At 40.8% G+C, this 26,428-nt stretch overlaps 1 protein-coding gene across 4 annotated transcripts in view; it reads right to left on the reverse strand.

Moving 5' to 3' along the window:
• Positions 1-1,880: 1,880 nt before the first annotated feature.
• The window catches only part of cald1a (caldesmon 1a), a 62,274-nt gene continuing 37,726 nt past the window's right edge, over positions 1,881-26,428 (reverse strand). For 2 of the 4 annotated variants that reach the window (XM_083907287.1, XM_083907288.1), the window contains exons 3-15: positions 24,085-24,222; positions 21,839-22,274; positions 21,717-21,746; positions 20,270-20,364; positions 17,801-18,068; positions 15,249-15,386; positions 10,585-10,628; positions 10,313-10,388; positions 9,889-10,029; positions 8,720-8,815; positions 7,619-7,687; positions 6,254-6,290; positions 1,881-3,634 (exon numbers count right to left, since the gene is read on the reverse strand). In XM_083907287.1, coding sequence (XP_083763413.1) covers positions 3,621-3,634; positions 6,254-6,290; positions 7,619-7,687; positions 8,720-8,815; positions 9,889-10,029; positions 10,313-10,388; positions 10,585-10,628; positions 15,249-15,386; positions 17,801-18,068; positions 20,270-20,364; positions 21,717-21,746; positions 21,839-22,274; positions 24,085-24,222 — 1,582 coding nt within the window. In that variant the 3' untranslated portion in view covers positions 1,881-3,620. Of the gene's footprint in view, positions 3,635-6,253; positions 6,291-7,410; positions 7,463-7,618; positions 7,688-8,719; positions 8,816-9,888; positions 10,030-10,312; positions 10,389-10,584; positions 10,629-15,248; positions 15,387-17,800; positions 18,069-20,269; positions 20,365-21,716; positions 21,747-21,838; positions 22,275-24,084; positions 24,223-26,428 lie in introns of all 4 variants that reach the window. The other 2 variants (XR_014593090.1, XM_083907289.1) reach the window with 2 other exon arrangements.

Raw genomic sequence — 26,428 nt, forward strand, 5'->3', positions numbered from 1 at the left:
CAGAAGGCAAGGGAAGAGAAATGTGAAGGAGAAAGACAAATACCATCTGGCCGAGGAAAAGCACTGACTGGAAAAGCCAAAGAGAATCCACAGTGTATGTGGGCTGTCATGGCTGGGGTATTAAATGTGTATTTGCTTTAATGCATGTGGTCAGTCCACCGTCTGGCTCAAACGGTGGAATAACACACAGTCTGACAGTGGCAGGAATGTTGCGGCTGCTGCTTTCAGCATTAGGCGGCATTAAGTCAAAACCCAAAGCACGTTACAAACACGACATTCTCGGCGCGGAGCTTAGCACCTTCTTCACCAGCGCGTGGATCAAGGACAAGCCGTCATAAAAAATCTTTGGAGTCGACTAAAGCCAATTCAGCATTTGTATGAGTAACAGCTCCTCGTTAGATCATGCTAGGCGGTTTGTGGATTTATCAGAACAGCTCACTTCAGCTTTTGTCAGATTTATTTGACGTTTTCATTAAAAAAAAAAAAAAAAAAACTATGAAAAATGTAACTTCAAATAAGATGCAAGGGGTCACACTCATGCTCTTACCTCCTGAATGTCCCAGAGGAAGAAACAGAATGACCAGCAATTTCAGGTCTTATCTTCACATCCACACAGAGCACATACTTAATACAGCCCTATGCGTCACGTGACCACATATCTTTTCCACCAGTGGGTCGGGTTGTCAGTTCTATTGTTGGGGTCAGAAAGAAAGATGAGTTATACCTGGAGTGGAATGCTGCCTTCAAGAGTGTCCCTCATCATCTGTTTCTCTCCAGGCCTGAAATTGGAAATACAGTTTAACTTGTTCCACTTCAAATGGGTTTTTTGGGCCGAGAATACAATTGATCTCAAGAAGTCATATTTTGCAGTTGCACAACATATATATATATATATATATATATATATATATATATATATTTACACACACCACTTCTTAAATATATTGGACCACCTGTCATAAAAACATATGCTATGTGCAGGAATGCAAATAATTGTGTGCTTTTTTCCTGTTTTTTTTTTTTTTTAAAACAATACATTTGTAAATAATGATTTTTAACTTTTTAGCTATAGTGATTTAACTAGTACTTTCTTGTGGGCTTAAATGTCATATCCACACATCTAGGACTGTTCAGTACGTGAATCACAATAAATCAAATGATAATTGGTGTCTTCAATGGATGGAAAAACCAACTACGGGTGTTGCATTTAGCTTTGTATTACTAAAATAGGCGTTATATTTTGTAAAAATAATTGTGCTTCCCTCTCTCAGTTTCCCGTAAGTTAATGAATAACTTCCCATTTTGCGCATTTCCACAAAATGACACGATTCAGGTTTTAAACTACTATGCTAGCTCTGCACTTTCATTCATTTAATTCCCAGAACGTGAACAGCGTCCGCCATCTTTGCTAACTGTTAAGCTAACATGCGCGTGTTGCTCACCAGAGTTGACTGAGAAATACAATGGCAGAATATAGTTTTCAAACTAACTGATATGGCTGCGAGGAAACAGACCTGCTTTTCGGTGAAAACGAGGAGCCGGCTCGTGGCGGCTGGCACCGGCTGCTGCCGAGGGAAAAGACCTGCCTCTCGGTGAGGATAGGGAAGTGAAGTCGGCCGGTGCGGCGGGCGCGACACCGGCTGTAGCTGTCGCCAAAATCAGCAAGGGGGAGATTAATATGAGCTCAATATTAAATAAATTACAAATTCATTATTAAAACAGTATTTTTGTTTTATTGTTTAACTAACAACACTAGTATTTATGCTGTTTCTTAAAAGCTACATATCATATGTGTTTAAAGGCCTTAAGATAAACTAATTGGTTGGACACTGCAGGTGTGTATATAGCTAATGTGGTTATATATGGACACAACAGTGTGGAATACCTCAATGTCTTTATTGCTGTTGTTGTAAAAAGGTACAATGTTTAAAACATCCATCCAGTTGGAAACTGCCCACTTGTATGACATTGGGAGTGTTCAGAGAGAATACAGAGAGTGTGTTTTTGCATAGGCTTAGCACTACACAAACAACAAGTGTCTGGTTAAACATGGAAAGTAAAATAAAAAAAAAACAAGGCATTATGAAACCATTGTATTAAAAACAACAATAACAACATAAATGTCACATTACATCACGGTGTATCATATTTTGGTCGAGCTCCCCTGCTCTTTTCAGGAGCCATGGAATGTGATTGTCAAGACTTTTGAGCAGTGACATGGATCAATTTAATGCCCCAGCAAACCATTCACATGCTTGTCAAAGCTTGTGCCGCGCATAAACAAGCGAAAAGGGGGGGGATGTGCTACTTAAGACCATGTAAGTGGAGAAACGAAGAAGAAAATAAATCAGAGTTTATATCATACTTTTGCTTTGAGGCTTTTATGTAGTTTTTACCTCAGCTGTCGTAAATGGTGCAATCATAAGGCCAGACGTTACATAGTGGTAAATATCCTTGAACTGTACTAGTATCTTGCTATATTTGCTAAAAGCACCCTGGTTTTACTTTGCATGCCCTTTATTAGAAACTATTTGCCGAGCTTTAGAGTGTGCATAGAGGCGGAAAGAGGAAAAACTAGATTTAAAGACCAAAAAAAAGGTGGTTTGTTGATTTCCCACATTAAAAAACCTACAGCTTTGAAGCAGCGAAGGCACCAGCGAGCGCACCTGCTTTTCAAAAGAGGAATGTCTGAAGATTTTAAAGTGATCAAACAGGTACAAAAGCTACAAAAAAAACACCCCAGCTTGGAATAGAAAAACATATTAATAAAAACATAAATAAAATGACATAAAGGATAATAAAAGTCATAATGGCCTTCTGGATATTCAACACGCTGGTTCACATCTGAAATGAAATGCCAGCTGGTGAATAGTTTGTGGATATAAAAACAAAAAAAAGAAGAAGAAGCAAAAATACCTTTTGTTTTGAGTATAGAGATGTTATATACGATACAGTATGATAGGTCATATTCAAAACATCACGTGTGCTAACATATATTACTCAGACCATTGCTGCACTATTGGTAGGACAAAAATAAAATGTGAAATCAGCTAAATTCTATAAGTGCTAATATTTCTATCCTGAACTGGTGAACGATGAATAAAATAGCAATGTGTGAAGCGTTTGCTTTAAATATAAATTAAAAGAAAAAAGAGACAGAGATGGAAAATGATCCGTTTGAGGGAGAGAACTGATTTCACCCATCTCTTTGGAATGTGGAAACTTTTTTTTTTTTCTTAACCGATCCACGCTGTTTCTACCAAAACTGTTGGCATGGAGTACAACTGATAAATCTAAATTTAATTAGTTTTCCTTCTTCCTGGCAGGATTGTATAAAGTAATTAGTAACAGTTATTACAATGTCCAAATTTCACAGCATTTTGTTTCTTTTAGAAAGCAAAAAAATATATAATTGTGCAAAGGCACTATACGTGGCAACCGTACAAAAAGAAAATATCTTGTTTCAGTACAGTGCTCAGACAGAGTCTCTCCTGTCCTTCTGTTTTCTTGGGGTCCCTCTTCTTGAGAGTGTGGTCGATATATATTTGGTTCTTAAGACAAAGTCAAAGGAAGTGTCTTGGATTGTCGTGGTCCCCAGCTTAAGTGGCCTCTTCAAGACATTAGTGTCCCATCCCTGGAGACAAGACACAAAGTGAGTCCATCAGCAGCTTGTGACGAAGTCGGCAAACAGATGTGACACGGAGGTGCAAAGCAAGCAGAAAAAACAACACAAAGAAGAGCAGAAATCATGCAGTGAACAAGCAGTTTAAAGCCAAGAAGGAAGTTTCCAGACAAATGCAAAACTTCTTTAGATCATTATTCTGTTAACAATGTTTATCTGTAGTATTTCTGAAAGTGCTTAATCACAACGTGTTCTAATTAGGAACTCTTCCCTACGTAACAGCCACTAAATGACAGATATTATCTATGAACTATAAACGGCTGGGGACAGATATATTATGTTAGTATTTGTTTAACTAAAAGTCTGGCGAATGTCCAAAGATCCAAAATCTATTGGAAAAACTGTATAAATCTTGTCATAATTCCAAAAAAACAAAACCATTCTGGCTTTAGTGACCTATATTTTTTTGGGTGAAAACCTCTCTACTTGCACTGTAATGTGCCTTTAAAGGTCCAGTGTGTAACATTTAGCAGGGTTTATTTATTGGAAATTGAATTACACATATCGTTAGCCGATTAGCATAATTGGCTAATTTTTTGTTTATCGTGATATCTGCCTAACTTTACCAATGTGCTTGCTAAAAAATTAGTTTTTTCTTGTTTTCAGAAAATCTTTAAATATGACTTAGGCAACTATGCTATTAGGCTAACGATATGTATGTTTACACATATGACGATTATGTATCAGACAGAGTCTGTGCTTTGGTCATGGAGGAATTACCGAACTAATCTTTTTAATTAACTGATTCTAATTATTCAGAACATTGAAAATAACTGGTTTACAAGTCACAACTTTGTGTGTGTTTCGTATAAAATGAAGTGTCATGCAGCTGTGCTGTGATGACTCCGCCCACGAGCCGAGGCGGTACTATATAGTGGAAAAACGGCATATCGTTAGCCTGATAGCATAATTGCCTAAAAGTCATTTTTTTGGTAATTGTGATATCTGCCTAACTTTACCAATGTGCTTGCTAAAATATGTGTTTTTTCTTGTTTTCTGAAAACGTTCAAATATGACTTAGCCAACTTTGCAAATTAGGCTAACAATAAGCAAACGAAGAACAACAATTTTGTGTATGCAAAGGCTACCGTAGTTCCCTGATGCACTTGGGGAAGAGCAGGGTGAGCTGAGGTTTTTAAATGTCAGAATAAATCTCCTAGCTTTCTACTTATGTCTTTCTAAATTTAGCCAATTCTGTGCGAGTTAAATTTCCACCGACTCCAGAACTGTGAACATTTTTTTTTGGAAGCTCTCGATAAGAGCCAAGTATGTGGAGAGTGTGGGGCTGGTTCACTTGTATGTGGTCCAGGTGTGGTGTCAAATGTCTGCAGCCAACTCCTGGCAAGAAACACAAGGTCTATACAAAGCCGCTGTCATCCTCTGAGTCAGACTGTGATTGTGTGCTAATCGCCAACATACCAGCTATTAATGTGACAAACTGACCTGGCAGGAACACTGCGGTTTGAGCAGCAGAAGTGGATGTGCACACGAGTGGAAAAGCAAAGAGGTTTGAGTGGCGTCAAGATGGCTGTTGAGTGGGTTTACAGGGGTGAAATTGCTGTTTTAATGCGTCTCTGTGCGTACGTGTGTGATCTGTGTGCTGAACAAGCAACACATGACGCAGACGTGTGCGGAATCCCTCAAGGCCAAAAACCCCCGTCTTCTGCCCGACCGAGCGGAACAAAACGAGGAGGAGGAGGCTGCGCTCAGATGTGAGCTTAAAAATAGCAAACAATGTTGACGTGGAATCCTAAAAACGCTGCGGGAGCAAAAGGCCAAAAAAAGGATGCAGCATCGGCAAATTACTGGGTCACAGTTATTGGATTTGGACACATGCCGTTGTATAAATCAAACGGCCGCAAGAGGGATTGAAAACCTAATGAGAAGGTCACAACTTTGGAGTTTGGACTGCACAAAGGTGAGCGTCAATCAGACATGTTTATGACCGAGTGCTGGAACACCCGTTGTCACCCACAATCTAGTTACAAATACGTGTTATTGGCATAGACGTCACTGTATGGATGCAGTTTTCCGGTTTGAAAAGGAAAAAAGATGCTAAAGCACGCCACAAATAAGTGGATTAACAGCTGGTTCATCCAATAGGAGCAAATCTCAACAGGAGTTTGTTTTACAACCAGAAAACTACAACCAGAGAGTCATAATTCCTCCATCAGTCAACCAGTGAAGGATCCTGAGCTTCACTAGCAACATGCAGTTGTGGGTCAAGACTACAAATGTCAGATTTGGCTGTTTAAAACAAATAATCCTCCTGGATTATTTGCTTCTCTTTTTCATAAACACTGTCAATTAAATTGATTCTGTTAAAGGTTTTTCCTTCAACTAAAAGGATGAAGCGCTTCTCTGTGGGCTTTTGTTTCTGTCTGAAAGCAAGGTGAAAGGAAAAAAAAAGGGCAAAAGGCCTGAGAACAAAACAGTGTTTTTCGAGGTTATGAGCCACGAGTTCAGCAGCGTACATGCTCACATACCTGCCAACTCATTTGTTTGCTTACACATTCACAAAGCTCCACGGTTACAAGCCAATAGCTTTCCGGATGCCTTATAAAAACTCACCGTTGGCGACTGATTTGGTCTCACCTCTCCCTGCCACCTACAAGACACAAAGACAGGAAGTTAATAAAGTGATCAGAGATCTATGCGGCAAAGCCTCGTCGTTTCCACCTATACAGGCTCTCGAACTCGTTGCCAATCCTCATCTTGCTCTCTGACATCACCGCATAGCAACGGTAAACTAACGACCAGGTTGCTAACCACTACCTTTCCTGTCCAGAGATCCTTTTTTTTTACGTCAGCGCCAAGTGCATTCCTCCAGCCTCACTACTCACTGTAGCGGACCACAGTCGTCGGGCCTGGTCTGCAGCTGTTGGCTGTGAGAAAACACCACTACCAGAGCAGGAAGAAGAGTTAATTAAAAAAATAAGTGGGTCGGTAGAAGGATATCCTAAATAGACTTCATTCACGTCGAGTCAGGCTCGTTTTTGCTCCGATTCAAATCTGTCAACCTGCCACTTGTGAAAAAGAGCTGTAAACACTTTCTCCATCAGGGCAATAAAAAGTCAAGTGAAGCTGGACTGAGGAGACACAGAGCAGTGATTTGTGGTTGTCAGAGCAGAGAGTGGTGATGTGATACAGCCATTTGTGAAAAGCATTCAGCCCACAATGAAAAGAATTGTTTCAGGGGTTTCTTTTTTATTTTTTTTTTATTTACACAAAACTGTAATCTTGTGGATTTTGTTGCTTTAACGAGTTCTGGGTGTTAATGGAGTCAGGCGTGTAATCCACCTCCAAAATTGGCTCCACTCTTTTGCTGCTAAAAAGTTAATTTTGCTCCTTTTTTACTTTACAACCCTTGTAGCGTTTGGCAAACACGTTTTACAAAGAGAGAGGTCTGATTTCCTAATTGCCTTTGGAAAGCATTTTTTTTTGTTTACAGGTTGATATTCACATCATTTATACAACAACATCCCCCTAAAATGTTATGCCTTTGGTGTGGTAAAGTACACCAAAGTCAATTACCTCCAAATAAACACAGATAAACATCCCCCTGGACCGAAAACTCTCATCGTGGAAGATTGAAATAAGCGGCGGTGTGGAGCCACAGCAGAACAGAGAGCAAACAAATCGACAGTGTGACGGCAGAGAGTGAGCTCGCTCGCTGTGTGTGATAAGCAAACTCGGAGAAACATTTACATTTACAGTTACTTGTTTACCTCTCCAGGCTTATTCCAGATTTAATGGTGAGATCAACTAGCTATGAGAGTTCTTGAGGAGGAAAAAACAAACAAATACGAGTGATCGTTACTCCCATTTCTGCCACACCCAAATCCATATAATAATGTATGCGATTGTTTTGTCACTTACTGGAAAACCAGTTAAAACCTCATGTAAAGAACGCACACAGACTGGACGGATTTATACCTTGGTTGGAGAAGCTCCTTTGTTTTCCCATAGACTCCTCTTGTTGGTGACGTCGACAGGTTTAAGGTCCTGTGACAGAAAACAGGAAGCAAACACAAAGCGTTACAAGATGACGTGACGTGCTGGGCGTTTGTAGGTCACTTTAAAAATAGCCGTCACGCTGTGACATTGGCAGAGTCGCTGACATTAGAGAGGGAAGTGGCGACACAGGAGCAGGGAGAAAAAAAAAAGGTTGACACACACTCTCACCTGTCCATCTCTCACTTTCTCTCTCGTAAATATTTGTGTTTCTGATTTTAGCTCAACCATAATCTGCAGCGTGGAGAGATCGAACATGAATATTATATTGGTGAAATTGACTTACTGGTGATCTCTGGTTTAGAGCCACGAGGTTGCTGATGTAAAGCTTGAGATAAAATGATTAAGTATTTGGATATTATGACAGACCTTAGGGTGGAGTTTAAAAAGAGTTGTTTTGAAAAGTAGCCACCAGGTGGTGCCAGACAGAAAGCATCTCACAATCTTCCATGAGGGACAATCTTGACATGTTTCAACTGCATCATTTGAAATAAATGATGAAATATGCATTGAAGAAGTAACTAATGACTAACTTTGTATTTGTTTGAATGAAAGCAACTCAGATGGTTCACTATACTTTTTTTTTGTGAGAATTTAATATCCATGATTCATTTGAATTATTACTGGCAGGGTTTGTTGTGGGTGTGTTTTGATCGGATCTGACTGACGGTGACCAAACAATCCATCAACTCTCGCCACATTATGAACTAAATGTTATTAAATACTTGATGACATGTCTACGTTTTTTTGATCTAATCTCAGATGTGAAAAAACAAACCACAACACAGTTTGAACAAATCTCGTGTAGGACCCAATCGTGCCCAGTTAGTTAAAGTGATAGATATATTTTCTTGCTTTCAAAGAAGATCCTGTCAGTGATAATGTACATAAATATAAACCTGAATAACAATAATGCAGATCAATCATCACAACTGTTGTTGTTTTTCCATATCAGGCCTTTGAGCTGTAAAGTACATGTCTGACACTGCTGTGGTCACAGGGGTCGCTACGGTGACAACCTACCGCTGGCCTTCCTCCTGGCGTTTTGCCGCTCTCCGGGGTTTTATTCAGCCAGTCATTGATGCGGCCTGCCACGCCCGTCTTCATCACAGCTGCTTCCTGTTTGGACGGGGTCAAAAGTCAGCAGAGCCTCGTCATCGCCGGCAACAGGGCAGAGCAGGAAGTGCTTGTGAATTGGGCTCTTTCCTCTCTGTCTCTGTGTCTCTCACACACACAAAGGACCCTGTTCAGACCTGGTATTAACATCTGTCCACAGCGATCCCATCACGGGCGGACAACCTTAAGCAGGACTGTTCACACCTGGCGTTTTAAAATATTTCTTGGATACGTCTCCAGTGATCGGGTCTGGCGTCCCCACCCTTAATTCAAATACACACTGGCCGACTGTTTGCAGGAGCAATACAATGCTTTTACTGAGTCTGACTGTACAGATGTGTCTGATGATGAACATGTTGGAGAAAAGGCTTCAGAATACCAGTCACTTTTTATATAAAATCTTACTGAAATCTGATGAAAACAGAACACTTCATATTTTTGAGACCAATATTGGGGAAATTCAGAATTGTGGCAAATTTGTGAGTGAGATTTTGCTTGGGAAGATGGCAGTCTCGTTGTTTGAATTTGCCGCACTGCTTGTTGTTGGTTGAAAATGACAGTATATGACGGTTCTCATTCATGTTACATATCCCAGAAATCGCTGATCTAGGTCAACATAATGAAGCGACACAGATCGGATTGGATCAGATCAGATTCCTGTATCCACACACTGAGCTCCGAGTCACATAAGCCTGGTTAACATACTGCAAGTGTAGCCAAAGAGAATCCAAGCTCTACTCGTGATGCTGTAGCATGAAATAATTGTAAATCATTAGAAAATAGAAACCATGTGGCAGTCAGTGTTAATATGAAAATCAATTAATGTATGAACGCTGATTAGGACAGAGGACGTCAGCTGAGGAGGTCTCTCATACATCCTGTGGACAGACTGTGTCCCCGCACGCTCAGGACTGTGACCACATGCATCCTTAGACCACCTTCTAATGTGGTTTCTGTGACTGTAGCTGAGGAAAACATTCAGGACGCTCAGACCTGTACTTGGTGATCAGCACGTGAACTCACATGATGGATTTTAATACCAGATCGGAACGTGGTTGATGTTCCCTCTGCTTTACCTTAAACACGTTCCCGCCGACTCCAGGCGAGCCGAACACGTTGCCTTTCTCCCACATGCTCTTGATGTTCCGTATGCTGTCGGTGGCCATGGGCAGATCCACGGCTCCAGAGCGAGGGGATCGAGACTCCTTGTTCTCCCTCTGTAGACACAAAGCAGTGGCTATAAACTTAACGCCTGTCTGGGTTGATAATTTATTTCCAAATGTTCTACATCAGTATGATTTATAAATTACACAGAAGATCATGAAAAGCTGTAACTGAGTGTTTTTCTTCTTGCTGGTGCTGCGCATGTATTCCTGGAAGATGTCTTTTTATATTGCCTGTGTTTGACACACGGCGGTTTTGCGTAATCCCACATGGACTCGGCTAAATGTTTGACATGGCACGAGTTTTACATTTTTTTAGAATTGAATCAATGCAAACCTGAGCAGCTGAGGTGTACTGCTCCAGCCTGTTGTCTATCTTGGACACCACAGGAGAAAAAGACGCCTTCGCTGTGCTGCTGGGCAAAAGCACACAGTTAACATGCAGCACTTTAAATAATGTATACCATTTGGGCTTTAGATCCTTGACAGTGGACACTCAAGTTTTCTGCGGATACAGTTCTGGATTATTGCTGCAAGGCGCACACGCTCAATTAAAAAAAAACAAAAAATAAAACTTCACTGAAACATGATCTGAAGTTGCATTTTTACCTTTTCTGCGCTGACTTGTTCAGGAACTCTGCTCTCTCTCCGATCTGTGGAGAAACATTAAAAAGCCTTTGGGTTAGAAATATGGCAGCGATGTTCCCCTCATGCATACATCACTGCAATGCAATATTATCCTTTCACTCTTCAGTAGCCTCAAAACAGATGTTAAACCAAAGCTTCCTTTTGATTTCCACGCTTCTATCGTTGCTTTATTGTTTGTATGAGGAGCTTCACTGTAATCAGTTTGCGTCTTAAGATCTCAAAATGCCGACACACTCATGTAATTCTGTTCTTAATAACGATGCGTCCTCTGAAGAGTCTTAACTTACACTAAAAGTGCTTTTTTTTAACTACAAAAGGCTCTATGTATAGATATTTGACTTATTTTTGTCTGTACACTCAGTAAGATTCATTTTCCTGACCAGACAGACAGACGGAGTGTGGGGAAAAAGAGGAAAAGCAAGATGTTTATCTGCCTTTGGACTGTGGGAACGTCACAGGAATGTTTATGATGTATGACATAAAGGCTAAAAAAGGGGCAACGCATGCACTCCTTGGACGCTCACAAAAACATTTAAACAGACAAAAGAGCAGACACAGTTGTCTCCCCCCCTGCCTCTGTGGAAAGAAAAAAAGGACCTTGTGCTCCGCTGCTACTGAATGTAGGAGTTCCCAAAATACTCCCAGGCAGGAAATTCCCCATTCTCTGATGCATTTTTAAGAGCTGTAGCCCTCCGATCACATTTACAGTAATCCCGTTAACCATAATCACGTTTCTGCATCCCTGCAGCCTGTCCTTCATCCTGTCTCACCGTCCTCTACCCCGAGAACATTGTACTTCATTTAGAGTATGAAGCAGAGCTGTGCTGGTGTGCTGCTGATAACATGAAGGCCAGTTCCTGGGACTGTGTGTTCCTCTGATCGCTGATAGCGTTGCGTAATTCTCCTGGTTTTAGTAATGTAATATGTCACGACAGGGCAGTTGGCGACAAACACACACATACACAGAGAACAGAAAATGAAGAAAACAAAGTTTGTTCTCAGTGTCATGCATATAGTTTTTGAAAAAGTGAAAGGGTGTCAAATTCACTCCGCACTTTTATGGAGCAGGAAAAGCAGCTCTGTCTGGGAATTGTTTATATGACCCCAGCAACATATAAAGTTCACTAGATATGAATCCCTTTTTGAGCATTTTGTTTTATTTTATGTGACTATATTGTGCGCCGTGAGAATACTCGCTGCAGTTTTATGGCAACCGAGGGTCAAATTAATGCGTGCAATTTGAAATGTCTTAATCACAGTGATGAAAACCACCCCACACACCAAAATTCTTCTGTTTTATTTAAGCGTGTGGTTTTTAGTTTTACAGACTGTAACATTAATGTTCTGGTTCAGCCTCATTGTTCTCATTAACTCCCAGAAGCGACTGGACAATAAATGGTTAGCACTGGACTGCAAACTGGGCCCAGTCAGAGATGAGCTGACAAACGTTACACGAGTATCTATCTATAAAGCAAGTTGCATCTGTCTGTGACAGGCATATCTCGCTGACTGGCTATGGGTTGAGCATGGCCCGATGGTGTGCATCTTCCATTTCCACATTTTTTGGAGGAATTTTAATTTTCGCTGATTTATTTATGAAGGCAGCGGCTCATCAGCAGCGGCTGCGCTGTCTGGAAAGGGGAGGTGGGAGGTGGGAGTGAAGAGGCTGTCCTCACGGTGGGTGAGACATTTTCACAGGGTTCACCGCAGAACACGGTGTTATACTGAAATGACGAGGTTGGTGTCCATTAACCAATACACGAGCACATGTTTATTTTGCATTAGAATGCTACTACTTTGCGGCTAACTTGGCGAACAAGTTTCCAAAGGTAAGCTAGAGAGGCTACGATTAGCATTAGTGTAGGGCTAACATAATACAAACACTGTGCAACCTCATTAGGCACAATGCAAATGTTTTCATTTTCGATTGGCATTAGCGTAGCTAGCAGTTGTCACAAAACAGTGTTTGTATTATGTTAGCCTTTATGTCCCTTATCATGCATTACCATAACTGAAAAATATTCTTCAGCTCCCACTATAGGAATACATACTTCCTACGGGCACTGCACTAGTTGCAGCAAGTCGTTTTTGACACGTTTAGCAGGTAAACAGGTGTTTCATGTGTCAAGAAAGTGAGGCCGCTAAATGGAACTTTAACTTAACATTCACTATACATTTCACTATTTACACCTGTGAACTTTCCTACTCTGTCCTGTCCAAATTAAATGACTTATGTAGCCTTTACACTAATGGGTAGATCTACACACTGTCGTGACAATAGCAGCATAAGTGATGAACTACTTGACAGACATTGAGTTAAACTTAAAAAGTGACATTTCCTTTTAGGAAAACCAATGTTCTTTTTATTAATCTGTTTTTATAGATGCTGTTTTTATGTTTCTAGTTTTATGACGTTTTTATGTTTGTTCTCTTTTATCTCTTTTAAATTGAGGCAATTTTATATGTAGAGGGTTGTTTCGCGTCATTTCATTTGACGTCAAATATAAAATGCAACATGAATAAGGTAATGTATTATTATATTATAGTATGTGTCATATTTTATCATGATTTCACACTCTCTCTCTAACACGTACACATACAAGTTGAAAGACACAACACAGACAGCACAACTCTACACAAACACACAATCAAACAAAAAGGTACGACACTGCAAAGAAACAATTCACACAGCATTGTGCGACAGACGCATCAACACAAGGGATGGGTATCAAGAACCAACACAACGATACTGCTATTAATATTTACGTTGTGTTAATTCCAATTTTAGCACAATTTGCTGCCATTTTCTGTTTTCCAGCCACCAGCCATAATTGTGGGCAAAGTTTCCTACGCCACAGGGATTAAGTGTGATGTTGCACTGTATTGTTTACTTCAGCCATTACGGAAGATTAGTGCTCGGATGTTCCGCTTCCTCGATGTCAAATTATAGAAAATTAAGGATAAGGATACCCATCCCTAAATGACAAACACACACACACACTGTACCTACAGTGAACATGATGACGAAGTAAAGCTGTGTCTGGGAGGCAATTACAGATGAACGACACTTTAAAAAAAAACTGACCACAAACAAACAAAAATACTTGATTCCCGTGCAATCACATGTGTGTTATGAATTAGATTTTCTCCACTGGCTGAAACTTTACCCTCACTTTTCAGTATGTTGGAGTGAGCAGAGGAAACATCTCTCCACATTTGTACCGCAAAACAGTGGGGGAGGGGTCACACACTGTGACAAACTGCTTAACAAGTCAGCTAAATTTTTCAATATTTTGGCCGACAGCTGACTTGTAAACATTTCCATCTCTCTGCGATGCACTGATGTTTTTTCCATTTAACTAAAGTGTCCATCTCAGTCAAAAATCACTTTATCCAAAGAGCTAGACGAGGTGACAGGGGTGGATGTGAGTAATCTGGCATAAAATCGCTCTCTCCAAATACTTTGAATGTTTAGCTTGAGCGTTGCTGCATGACCAGATGAGTGGGATTTGCAAAAATTGGGTATTTGTGTTTACAAAGAAAATGCATATCATCTTCTTCTAGTTTTTTGGCCTCATTTAACCTTTTTCTTGTTGGATATAATGCCTGTTGAGAGTGAGCGAACGTGAGCCTACTTAAAATAAAAGCCCCATGCTTCTATTATTAACAGCCATTATGTTAAAATGTGATAGACTCACTACCATTGAAGTGGCATAAAAAAAGGCCATCACTACCATCAAACTTCATCATCCAGGGTTTCAGGACTGCAACAACAATTTTGTCTGTACGCCTGTAATTATATTTTTACTATTTTAATAAGGTAATTATGGGTTGTGTGATGTGCGCTGTTAAGATACTTTCATATTTGTAAACAGTTAGATTAAAAGCAATTACATAATGAGCTAATTATTTGTTATTGTGCCGGAAAAACTGTTTGACCGAGTAAATGATGATATGTTGCTGATGTAAGTGCAGCTATCGCACCTGTAGGATTTTCTAACATCATGCTGAAACCTTACACTGAAGCGTAAAAAAAGGAAACGTAAGGCAACTCAAAAGTTTTTAGGTTAAATATTAGTGACTCTCCAAATCAGTACTTAGCAGCTGTAACCAGAATACCACGGGGCTATAGTCATAAAGAAACTGGTAGGATTAGTATGTCTAAGTTACTACCAACAGCTAAAATCCACTACAAATCTTGATAACAGATCTGAAAATCATGATTTATCAGTTTTTGAAACAGGAAATTCACAGACATCATCTGCAACCAGGCTTCGAATGGAGTGTCGATCACACTGGTGTCCACTCACATTACAAAATCAACATCGCCTTCTTTTGAAGAAGTGATTGAGACTATTAACTCTGCAGGAAAATGTTTACTGACATTACAAATCAAGTGAAGTAGAAGCTAATTTTCGCCCCCTAGTGGAAAACAGCTAATTCTGTCCTACTTTTCAAACTGGAAGCCTACGTCCATTTTTATTTCCAGCCTAGTGGTTAAATCATGACAGGGGTCTAGTAACAGTGAGGCTGGTGAGGAACTGAGCGAATGGTTAAATGGCAAAATAAAACTGGACTGACAGCTGCTGGTGGAGGTGATGAGGGACTAAAAACAATGGACTGACCTTCAGAGAGGACCCTCGGGGGCTGACACACTTGAAGGGTTTCTCATCTCCATCCATAGTGTCCTCCACCTTCTGTCTCTTCTCGGCAGCCTCTGCTCTCCTCCTTTCAATCTCCTCCTTCATCTTCCTCTTCTCCTCCTGAGAAACAAGGATGCGCATAGGGTTGAGCTAAGTTAATGAGCGCAACATTATGGACACATTTTCCTGGATGTGTTCCTGGTGTTGAGCCAGAACTCGGTCATAGTTTCATCGGAGCATCGGGTATGCAAGTGGCTCTGTGTTCTTTACTTGTTCATTTTAACCTCTAATCTATTTAGGCAAAACACAGTTTCTTATCTTACAATATATCTATAAAGCAAGTTGCGTTTGTCTGTCTGTGACGGACATATCTCTCTGACCGTTAGTCAGATCACCGTAAGACTTTGGATTTGGGTTGAGCATGGCCCGATGGTGTGCATCCTTGATTTTCAAATTTACAAATTTTCGTGATTTATCACGCTACACCAGGCAGGCAATGGCTCATCAACAGCAGCTGCGCTGTCTGGAACGGGGAGGTAGGAATGACGAGGCTGACCGGTGGGTGAGACATTTTCACATGGTTCACCGCAGAACGCGGTGTTATACTGAAACGACGAGGTGTCCATTCAACAATATGCAAGCACATATTTATTTTGCATTAGCATGCTACTAGTTTGCGGCTAACTTTACTGAACCTGTTTCCAAAGGTAAGCTAGCGAGGCTACGATTAGCATTAGCGTAGGACTAACATAATACAAACACTGTGCAACCTCATTAGGCACAACGCAATTTTTTAAATTTTCGATTAGCATTAGCGTAGCTAGCAGTCACAAAACAGCTAGATACGTTCCTTATTATGCATTACCATAATACCATGTCAGTTACTAACATGCAGCACGCACAGACAATAGATATGTGCAACTCTCTAAATGATTGACTTAATTTATCCAATGGAGCAGGTCGGGAGCGACTTCAATTACTCTGAGCTAATTCTTATTTACAGCAATTGCTTGCATCGGGAAAATAAGGGTTTTGTAAAGCCTTTTTTTTTCTCTCACCCACAATTAATGTATGAGCCATTTGTACTGTATTAAGAGGAGAGCTGGCGGTTGGCAGTGTATCAGCCCTTTCCAACAGCCTTGTCTTGGTTAATTAGTCTCTCTGTATCTCTGGGCCATCTTTTAATTAGAAACCAAAAGGCCTCATTAACATCACACAAGAGGAGAAGAACAGGGACAGATAGCGAGAGACGGGCCGCCACGTTCAGAGCCAAGATCAACAAAGAAAGACCAGTCGAGGCTCATGGTAAGAATGCTGGGTGAAATGCTGAAAGGGAGCATGAACGACGTTGTGCAATTCAGCACATATGTGAAGACACAGTGGGGAGGTTATCATGTTTAAGACACATGCGGGTGAAGAGAAAGAAGAAGTGACATGAGTGAATTTGTGAAGTATGAATAGATAACATCAGTAAGGTTTTAAGCCCAGGACACAATGACCTGTTTCAGTAAATAGCCCTCATCTACAGTACATGTATATACATTTTCCCCATTTAATTTAGACATTAATGCGACTATAACTACATCATGAAGTTAATAATCCATTCATCCGTCTAAGTGATGACCGAGCAAGATAAACAAACACTGTACGTGCGCCACCCACGGCCAAATGATTGTTCCGTTTTCAACAATTTAATGATGGATCCAGACTAACCCCCCACCTGCTGATTAAGGAAAGTAGTTTTTCTTCTCATGCTGGTGCAGAACATATGCGCTAATTGCTTGTCATTGTGATGCAGTGTGTGTGTACTGGACCTGTGTGTCCTCCGTTTGAGTGTGATGCATAATCTACAGCTCACACAGGTGTAAAAACGACGAAAACGTGAAAGCGGTAACGAGAAGAAAGGATTTGACAAATCGAAAATCATTTTTCCTCGTTCATTAAGATCGATTACATCCCGGGTGTTTTGTTTGGCCAAAACAAACAATGTAAAGTATTGTTTATTTTTCCTCCTGTGATGCTGGTTTCATCATTACCATACTGTTTGTATTATTTAAATGGGTAGATAAAGCATTTCCAAGATATTTTTGGTAAATTAATCCAATGATCCATGTTATTTTAAACACAAAAATCTGAAATAAAAGGTTGCTGTACATAATTTCACATATTATTTACACTGGACACTGAAATGAACAGTATTGTGATCACAGCTCTCCGTGGCAGTGAGATTTGACAGCACTGTGTGGGTTAGCGGGCTACGCATGCTGTGTTTCACTCAGTTGCGTACAAACAGAAGTTGACATCATGTCTCAGAGCAACACGGCTCATAAATGTGATTTAACCGCTGCCATGGGAAACACACACCCAGAGGTTTAGATGCTCTTCTTCTGATACATCCTTAAGCTTTTGCAAAATGGGAGAAATGTGCACTGCAGTTTCAGCGTTATCTTTTTATCCCTGTGTGTGAGGATTGAAATTTCACTTCAACTCTAGCAGTATTGATCAAATATAACTTTGTATCTCTCTTCCCTTACCTCCTCTTTGGCTTTCCTCTCCTCCTCCTCCAGCTTCTTCTGCCTCTCCTCCTCCTCCAGTACCTTCCTCCTCTCCTCCCTCTTCTTCTTCAGCTCCTCCAGCTCAGCTTCGGCCTCCTGCTGCTTCAGTCTCATCCTCTCATACTCCTCACTCTCGGCATCGTCGCGGCGGCGCTTCAGCTCCTCCAGCTTGAGCTCTGCTTCCAGGCGGGCGGCGTCGTCCTGGTCGTCAGCCACAGACACCTCGGGGGAGCGCACACTTCCCCGGCTGAACGAACGGGACGCGTGAAGCACAAAAGAGGATCAGGACGGACACAAAAGCTGTCCACTCCAGGGTGGAAAAAAGCTAGTTGACGTGCAGGTCAACGCCACAGACATTTGATACACGCTGAATATTTAAACATACACTTGAGGATTTATCTCTTTCATGGATAAACAAACACACACACACCCACACAAATACCAACAATCACCCCTGCAAAGATAAGGTCACAGCTTAAGTTTCTTTCTGTGTTTCAAGCTGGGGATTTACTGTATGTGATCCACGTTATAGAAAAAACAGCCGTGTGTAAATTTGATTCAGATATGCTTTTTTTGGGGGGGGGGGTTATTCTGCAGGACGCCTTATACCTCAACAACAAAAATGTCAGTATCAATAAATCCCTGTCTGTTTGAGCCGCACCAGTCCAGCATATGCAAACACTGTGGACCAAATATACAAAGACTTCTCCACAATATTAAAAATAACACTATAAAACATGTGCTTTGAAATACTTCATTTTGTCATTTTCGCTTGCATACGCCACTGTTCTATCTGAAGTGTCTTATTTTGGAAAGAAGCTGCAATCTTTGTTAGGGAACATGATCTTTTCAGCTGACCTTTCGTGGGAAGAATATTAAGTTACTGCAGTACTTTTCCTCAGCTGGTCAGGTGTAGAGGCGGTAGTACTGTATATCAGCTTACTGCTGAAAACAGCCATTTTTTTAAAATATATATAAAGAAATACTACAAAAGTTTGATTTCTGTGAGACATCCGTGACTGATAATCACTTTCAAAACAAGTCATCATGGCTTTTTCTAAAAAAACGTCAGAAAAATTGAACGGTATGGAAATTAGAACGATAAATAAAGAGATCGCAAAATAATTGGCAGCATTTTTTATTTATTTTTCTAGAATTTATTGACCTTTCAATCACTTACGGAGCAAAAATAAAACTCACATTTGAAAACACTAGTGAGTGTTTTTAAAGTCTGAAAACATTACACATACACTAAGAACCATGTCTATTAACATTTTCCCCCCTGCATGCATTTAAAAAGCACTCTATTCTTATTTATCTATTGATGCACTTCATCCTTTCTAATACGTTTTATTATGTGTTTAAGCTGCAATTCATGTATTAAAAGGTGCCATATAAATTAAATTATTATTATTATTCAACTAAGTAGGAAAATATTGAAAAAACTGGAGAACAAATATGTATATTTACAATTTACAATTTTCACAGTGAAGCAGAATGAGAGTCCTACATATTTTATAATACAACAAACACAGGGAATCCTGAAGTTAATTTCAATACCTTTGTAAGACTTTTTCCCAGACCTTCTCAAAGTATATTAAGACCTTAATGCTCATTCAAGCTGTAATCAGCAACACATATATAACTTAAAAAACAGTTTTAGTTTGCAATTAAATCTATTGAGCAGAATTTCGTGCGATTTCAGATATTACGCGCCATTAGGAACGTGTTCGCTGTCGTAAGATGCATAACGTCACGTGTACATGCACGACCCCGGGCCGATCATGTGTGTACAGGAGATAAAACATGCGATGTTGACTTCCGCGCTCATTGGGACGTCACAATGCGCTAAATTCCTGGAATTGTTGGCTCGCGGAGCTCTGCTTTGTCCATAAAACACACTGGTGCTGGCGAGGGCAATGGCATCCAAAAACCGGATGTCTGCGAAAAGTTCTATTTTTGGCTCCACAGTGTAGCACAGAGTTCTACACACACTTCCAGCCTCAGAGGATGACGGCAATGTGCCTGCTAGAGCCTGCAAATGATCACTTTTCCAAATGCTAACTACTGTTAGCTCCCAGTAGCCTCGGTGGCTGATGTCATTTCCTGTCCCTTAAGTTTTGTTTTCCTTTTTTTTAAGGTGGCCCTAAAGAGATACTACTAAATAGAGCGTTCTGAACAGGGCTGTTTTGGCAGGGTGATTGAACTGCTGTGGTGCTTCATCCTTATGGTTTTTTGACCAAAGCATGTCCTTGGAGAAATAGGGTATAATATGTCCCCTTTAAGACCATGCAGACACCCTGAAACAATAATAGCATTCAGGTAATTGTGATTTCATTAGTAGCACACTGCCACACGGATTATAGGAAAGTTCTTTGAATAATCAATAAGATCTGACTGTGAGAACCACGCAGTGACTTTGCTGGTGTTATTGTTGTGTCTGTTTACCTGAGAGTCCTCTCAGGTTTCCTGTGTTGTTTGGGAGCGTCTTCATCGTGCAGCCCTCCGTTCTGCTTCCTCTGCTCCTCCCTGTCCTCATTCACCTGCACACAAGCAACCACCAGGACGGTAAAAAAAAAACAAAGACGCAAACTGGTGGACAGACTGAGAGGGGGCGGGATCTACCATGTGACGTCACAGGATGTCACATGACATGAAGAGAGAAGAGAAAGAGAGCTCACCCCAAAAATACAAAATAACACAGAACATCACATCAAACAGTGTCCACTCCAGAATTACTGCTGACAGGGGATTATCTAACTTGTGATCAACCTGGGAGTGTCTGCAGCTGCACATGTTCTCATCTCACCACCCTGAGAAACTTTTCAGTGCATGGTTTCTTATCAAGAGTACATTTTCTTACAAACAAAATAACACATTTAGTCGACGATGGTCTTTATTTTATTCCTGAATTGTGGAAATTCATCACATATGTACAAAACAGGGTCAAGATGCCTGTCTTGACTTGACTTAATGTGATTAAACGTGAGGTGATGTAAAACCAAGTCGACTAATATATTAACCTTGCAATTCCAAAAGAACAATAATGTCACCAACGATTGTCAATAAATATCGAAAGTGTATAAATATCTCAGGTACACCATTAAACTGCTCTCTTGCAGTAAAGATACCGATCGAGTAAAATATGTCTCTCTGCCTTAATGAGTTTTCAGAGTGGAGTTGGTGTAGTGTGAAGATTGCCGTGGAAGACATGCAGAAAGAGGAAAAGAAACACTGTGACCACTCTGTGGAGCATAGCATTAACCTTATTAAACATCTGACCACATGGCTGCAACCACACCTCATAAAAGTTTGGCTCGGTTACCGTGAGTTTTCAAATGGTGCAGACCACACTGTGACGACACAAGGTGCCTGGGTAATTTCAGTGTCTGGCTCTGGAATAAATCACTATGTCAACAAGATAGCCTTATTCAGGAACATTTTGTGGCAAGGCCTCAAAAGCATAAGTATTATTTACATATTACATATCTCGAAAGGATGTGTTAAGACAGTGAAGTTACCCAGAGAGATTTTTTCCGTGCTGTGAATGACACCTCTACTAAAATTCTTACCGCATGTTTGATACCTCATTATCCTGTGACTGCGGTATCTCAGGCACCTCATTGTCCTCTTCATTGTCATGTATGAGTGTGAAAGACCTGCTCTCTGATGAATTTGAATCTACATTATCATCCTCGGGTACCCTCTTCAGTCATGCCTGATTCTACTTCCTCCTCCTCAGCCCCAGAGGACCCTCACTGACTACAGACAGCATTTTTTTCTTCAACAAGCTCCAATGAAAATGTTTCATGGCAGTTTTTTTTTTTTTTGCAAAAAAGTCCAATGATCACTTCAACAATGTGCAACTGCAAAGCCAACACATTCATGACCATACCTTGCTGTGGGTCGTGGATTCTTCCGACACCTACACAAACAAGCATCATATTTCCAGCCTGTCAGTGACAACAAAAGAACAAATTGCTATCGTAAATGGACAAGAATGAAGAGATGACTCACCTGTTCCCTCAAGTAAGACCTTCTAAGTTTGTCCTCTACCCCTTCCACTTCCTGCTCCTGCACCTCATCTTCACCCTCCTCCACGTCCTCTTCAGCCACCAGAGCAGCCACCTCTTCCTCTCTCTGCTCCTCTTGCTGCATCTCCTCCCTCCTGGAGCTGTATGTGGATGTCTTCTCTACTTCTTCTTCTTCTTCATTATCACGGAAGCGACCCCTGCGCCAGGATGGCCTCTCCTCCTCCTGGTTGTTTTTCTCCATGCCGACACTGCTGTTGTCCTCTGTCACGGTAGAATCCAGCTGCTTCTGTCTCTCCAGCGCTTCTTGCAAGCGCCTCTGCCGTCTCTCCTCGCGTTTGGCCATGCGGTCCAGGAGGGCTTGGTCCTCGTCGTCTCCACCGCCTCCATAAGTGCTCGTCACAGACACTGTCTCTGACACGCTAGGAGAAGAGAGAGAAAACACATTTTACCGAATGGTAATGAGGAGGCAGCGCTGGCATCAGTGAAAGTGAACTTATTATCCTTTCTTCTGTTACAATGAAAATGAACAAGACCTGAGAACTCTATCTGCTTCACAGGTGCTAAGAGGCAAATATCAGAGGATGTTGCTTAATGAGCATATCCATGGTGCTTTGACAAGAACAGGAAAAGGCAGAGAAAACTTGTAATAAATGAACTTGTAAGGGTTTAGATCTCTGACTTGCTAATATTATATTTTTTGATTGTCCCACAATGGCTAAAAACTAAAAAAATCTATACTTAAACCTCAAATTCATCCAAAGAAACATACAATGGTCACTAAAAACAATAGTCGATATGTAATCCAGTATCGGTGCTGGTCAAAATAACTGACTGGACATCTATAACATGAAATATATAGGATCCAAAAAACCTAAATATCACGTAAAGCGAGATGTACACCACCAACATCTGGCGAATAAAAGATGATGAAGAAAAAAGACTATATCAGACTGATATCAGTATCAGTAGATACTCAAGGTTATAATATTGGTATTGGACACAAAAAAGTAACATTGAGCCATCCCTACTAAAACTACACACAGGAGGGGAAAAAAAGCCCCGCAAGCTCAAGGAAAGCTCAAGAAAGTTTATAGAGTGGCTATAAAAATGGCTGAAGACATTTGGTTTAAATGACAAGGTTCCACAAGAAAATTCTGTGAAATATAAACTAATGCTCATTGCTGGATTCCAGGGGCTGTCATTGTCATTCATTTGACTGTCTAACGGGAACGACTCAAAACTCAAACTCATAACTATTGTGGACTGAAAGTCTGGCAAACATTATCCTTACGTCCACACAATCGACAATGGGTCGTCAGCAGCACTAGGACCTGCCTCAGCATCCTCATGGACAATCCCCTGTTGTTTGACCGGCCCAGGATGTATCTCTGAGCTCATAGAGGAGAAACATTCAAGACCACAAAGCGTCGTCTGTGTTTGCTGGATGTCAGAGCGGCCCACCACCACTTCCCCTGTAGCCAAGGCGATTGATCTCATGGCCTTAAATTTCATAGGCATTGATATTTAGCCCCTTTGTTCCCGTGGAAGTCTCTGATGAATGGGCTTGAGCTCATATATTGGTCGTCATACTGGCAACTTCTTTTTTTAATTATTATCTTGAAAATTATTATTTCAAGATATTAAAAAAGATGGTCAGCATAACTCTGTATAAAGATTGTTGTTTTGTTTACATCGCTGTCTGCTGTAGCAACATCAACAATTATAGCATAATGTGTGCAAAACACATCACCTACGTTCTCTCACCCCTCCCTTTCCTAAGCTTGTCAGGGAACTACGGTAGCCTATGCATACCAAAAAGGATTTCATTCCTCATTTGCATAGTAAGCTTTGATTCAAAAAGGATGGCTTGGGTAATATATTCAAGAACACAGTCAAAAGTTACCTCGAGTTTTGAGAGGTAAACTGCACACGTGCTATGCAAGAACAAAGAGCTCCATGTTCCACTGACTGTTTCCACTCCCCAAAAGCCTCCAGATAACCTTTCTCTGAACCATGAACTCCCACTAAAGCAGAGACTTTTTGTTTGGTATTGTTTCCTCATTTTGTCACACAGTGTTGGGACATGTGTTTATTATTTATTGATGAGGTGCAGCCCTTTTAACTTGGCAGGAAGCTGCGGCAGCGATACAGAGAACGGGAGCTGAGCACAGTCGGCTGCCGACTACATATTGATCACAGATGCAGCCTGTGTCGCTTCGTGCGTGTCACCTGTGGCTGTTAGTCACGACCAGACTGTCTGGCTGTCCACTGGGCTCCTCGCTCTCCCTGCCCCTCATCCTCTCCTGGCGCGCCCTGCGCCTCCTCTCACGGGCCGCCTCTTCTTCGTCATCGTCGTTTCTTGCCATCCTGAGGGAGACAAAAGAAGAAAGAGAGGACGTCAGAAGAGATTTTCGCTTTCGTCTCATCTGTTTCTGTTCCTTGCCTCCATTTATTCCTCCAGTTAGAAACTTCAAAGTGAACGATTCTTTTAATTGGACTCTAATCATCGCAGTGATCAAACCTGCTGGACTTTTCCTGAGTTTTCTTTCCCTCTTCTCCTATCAAGCTGACCTGTCAGCTGTGCAACAACTAATTCTTCTTATCATGGCTGCAGTTTTCACGAGCTGATAAAAACTCAGTCTGGAGACATGGTTTGGCTGATGATAAGACAGAGCCGGAGTAACTGTTTCTGGCCCACAGTTTATACTGCTTCTGCTTTGTGTTGAAACAGATCAGAACTGGGAAGGTATCGCAGAAGTAAGTGTGTGTGTGTGTGTGCGAGTGTGGTTTTGCAATCCAAAACAACCACTAACCTTGAAAATTTATATTTTTACAAGAAATTTAATACAACATTAAATCTAATATTCACATTTCTCTTGAGCTAAACTGAAGTTATAACATCTCCTGTGTCGAAAGTACTTAGGAGTATTTTGTGCTGACACGCTGAAAGATACTACTTCTTGTTTTAATAAAACAGTTATCGTGAACTCCGTTTTACTGGGACATGCATTTCAGCACAAATATCTCTTTTCCAATTCAGAAAGACGGTTCATCATTTTGCAAAACACTTATTTGCTCTTTTAGCAAAGGTTTGGTGACAAAATGTGACATCAGCCTTTCATTAAATTTGAAGCTACTAACAGCTACAGTATTTTACTTGAGCTCAGCACAAATCTGACTGCCAGGCCCTCTAATGCTCACTGAGTAACACATTATTACAAGTCTGGTGTAAATATTCATATTCATGCCAGGCTAGCTGTTTTCCTTGTTTACAGTCTTCAGGCTGAGCTACGCTAACCTGCTACTAGCTAGGGCCATGTTTGTCATGGGCAGAAATGAGAGGGGTATCGACCGTCTTATGTCCCTCACGGCAAAAGTCAAAAACGCTGTATTTTCCAAAACACTGAACTATTCCATAATGAGACACGAGAGAATCTACTCAGCGCAGTTTTATGCTGCAAAGCCTGAGGGAGCCTGTTTTTAATTACATTGCTTCTTGAATACTGCTTCTTGTTTTAATAAAATTCTCAACAAGCTCCGTTTTGCTGAAACACCCATGACAACACAAGTATCACCTTCTCAGTTTGTTTTTTTAAATAATAATGAGAAAGAAGTAGTGTTGAATGTGGTGCTGTGTGAGGTTTTTGTTCATTAGCATTATTATTTCTATGATATTTGGTCAAATTAAAGTCACGCTTAGTAATGTCTAACACATTTTTGTGTATTCCTTCTCTACGAACCATTTTGCCAAAGCCATCATTCCGTTTAATGTCAATGCAGTGGATTAAGTAGCGGGTGCAGCAGCATGTAATCACCAACATGACTCCATTGTTCACAGTCTTGCTGCTTATGAACTGCTGTGTATTTATGTGCTTACATCTGATTGAAAGCAACACGTTCAGGCCCTTATCTGGAGCCAGGCCATAAATATTCTGGAAAAGGCTTGAAATCTAACTCAAGTAGAAGTCGACAGACTGAGGGAAATTGGGTAACCCCAAAAAATAAAAAATATACTTGATGTTAAAGGGGACATATTATACCCTATTTCTCCAAGTTAGTTCCCTGGTGTCCTAACGAACATGTCTGTGACATGCTTTGGTCAAAATACCATAAGAATGAAGCACAACAGCAGTTCAGTCACCCTGCCAAAACAGCCCTGTTCAGAACGCTCTGTTTAGTAGTATCCTTAGGTCCACCTTAAAAAACAAACAAACAAGTAAAACAAAACTGGCAGGACAGGAAATGACATCAGCCACAGAGGCTACTGGGAGCTAACAGCAGTTAGCATTTGGAAAAGTGATCGTTTGCAGGCTCTAGCAGGAACATTGCCGTCATATATAACATGTATCCACTGGACAGATAAATCCTCTGAGGCTGGAAGTTTGTGTAGGACTCTGTGCTGCACTGTGGAGCCAAGAATAGAATAGAATACAACAATTCCAGGAATTTAAGCGTATTGTGACGTCCCAGTGAGAGCGGAAGTCAACATCGCGTGTTTTATCTCCTGTTCTTAGACTGAGGAGGACCACAAAAACATGAGTGAGTCATCTTCCGACTGATAAGACTCCAGAGT

Source organism: Microchirus variegatus, assembly GCF_963457635.1.
Source record: "Microchirus variegatus genome assembly, chromosome: 20".
NCBI lineage: Eukaryota > Metazoa > Chordata > Actinopteri > Pleuronectiformes > Soleidae > Microchirus > Microchirus variegatus.